This window comes from Arachis stenosperma, chromosome 3, assembly GCF_014773155.1.
Source record: "Arachis stenosperma cultivar V10309 chromosome 3, arast.V10309.gnm1.PFL2, whole genome shotgun sequence".
In the NCBI taxonomy this organism is placed as follows: domain Eukaryota; kingdom Viridiplantae; phylum Streptophyta; class Magnoliopsida; order Fabales; family Fabaceae; genus Arachis; species Arachis stenosperma.
Genome location: NC_080379.1, coordinates 160379317 through 160381254, shown reverse-complemented (window position 1 = coordinate 160381254; position 1938 = coordinate 160379317). Strand labels below are relative to the sequence as shown.

Genomic DNA, 1938 nt, shown 5'->3' with positions numbered 1-1938 from the left:
AGCATATATAGCTCTTTGATGCACAGTCACTGCTCTCACTGCTTTGTTTTGTGCATTGATCAGCACCAACTGAATTAAGAAGCCTCAGATTGACGACAGTGGTTTTGAATTGAATTAACAACACTCCAAAACTCCATCACAGATCCCAATACTATATTGAGTCAAAACCGTAAAACTACTGTACTGCATAACATACCACCGACCCTTTTCAGATATACTGGGAGGGAGGCTTGATGATGAGAACCATTTCCATATAAAGACAAAACTCCTCAATTCATCATCATCATCATCAACTCAACTCCCATTACATATTGTTGCTTTCCCTTTCGAGTATGAACACTGTTGATTTGACACACTCCATAATAAATTTAAGCGGTAAAAACGCAATTAGTTGACTAAAATATTAAACATATGATGAACAAATATTTATGTAATGAGTTGTAACAGCGAAAGACATACATTATGATCTTAATTAATTAAATTCTTCCTGATCTGTTACGTTGTTACATGTACCTTACCCAACATAATTAAATAAATAAGAAAGGGGTTTTCATATATAATTAATTTCTAGCGTCTAGGGCAAAGAACTGTACTGTTGCTGCGGGTGCGGTTGCAAATCAGGCCAACCATGGACACCGCTGCTGCCCATCATCCAGCTATCTTCATGGCCATTGCAACCGCTGCTGGTAGTCGTCGTTGGAGTAGGAGCATGAGAATTCCCGAAGAACCATTCTGTGGCTCTAGTATCTGCATCTACTGTAGTAGCACCTGCACCTGCCTTTGAGATTTCAAGATTCTCAAATAAAATTGGTTGGGGTCTCTGCTGCTGCTGCTGCTGCTGCTGATGATGATGATGATGATCAAGATCAACAACCACGGGAGAAAAAGAAACGTTGCCGTTGCGGTTGCTGTTGTTGTGATCTTCTTTGTGGTGGTTGTCTCCGACAAAGAGCATTGCCAACCTTTGCTGCTGAAGCTTCCAATGCAAGTCTTGGTTCAAGGAACTCAACGACTCAATCGAAGACGCCAGGCTACTACTACCCTCAAAGTTATTGTTCATACCGCCATGGATTATTGCACCATTACTACCGCTTCCATCTGAAGAACAAAACGGATAGTTCAGACCAATCAAAGAACTCCCCGAGGGATAATCAATGGCTGAAGAAGCAGAAGCAGAAGCAGAAGCAGTAGTAGTAGCTCCCGGAACAACATCCCCAAAAGAAGAGAACTGGTTGTTATAGAAAGCAGCTGTAGTAGCCATTGGAGGTTGATGATGATGTTGCAGCCTAGAAGGGACAGGGAAAGTTAACCCTCCAAGTTGAAAATCCATGGGAGGAGAAGAAAGCCCATGGAGGTACCTAAGGCCAGCGAGGTCAGAGGAAGAACCAGAGTCCCTGGAGGAGTCGCATGAAAATGCCCTTGAGTAAGAGATGGAGGAGGACGACGAGGGCTTCCCTTTCTTGCTTTTGCGGCATCCACCGCCTATGGGGACGTTGCGCAGGGCTCCGCCTTTTGTCCAGTAGCGGCGGCAAGTCTTGCAGAAGTGGCGTGGCTGCGTAAGGCTGTAATTGTTATAGTAGCAGAATTTGGTGTTGGGTGAGTCACATCGAGGGCACTTTAGTCCTTGTTCTGCTGCTGCTGCCTTTGTGGTTTTCCGGCCACCACCTCCACCTTGCTGGTCGGAATTCTCATGATCTTTTGTATTAGGTGATGAGCATGTTTTTGTTGTTGCAGTAGCCTTCGAAGGTGTATCACCAGGTGGCATCATTGAGAGACAGAGAAAGAGAGAGAGAGGGAAAGAAAAAAAAGCTAAGGTTGAGTTTCCTTTTGCAGAGGCAAAGATACTCTCCTTCACCCCCAATTGAATGGTTTCATCAAACAAAAGAAAAAGAAAAAGTTGCTAGGGATGGAGTTGAATGTTATTGTTACGTTGATGAG

General features: G+C 43.9%; 1 protein-coding gene across 1 annotated transcript; it reads right to left on the bottom strand.

The window, feature by feature from the left end:
- Positions 1-446: 446 nt before the first annotated feature.
- On the bottom strand, positions 447-1938 carry LOC130970520 (dof zinc finger protein DOF5.7-like). The gene has a single exon (XM_057896632.1). It carries the CDS (start codon positions 1766-1768, stop codon positions 575-577), a length of 1194 nt encoding a protein of 397 aa, XP_057752615.1. The 5' UTR covers positions 1769-1938; the 3' UTR covers positions 447-574.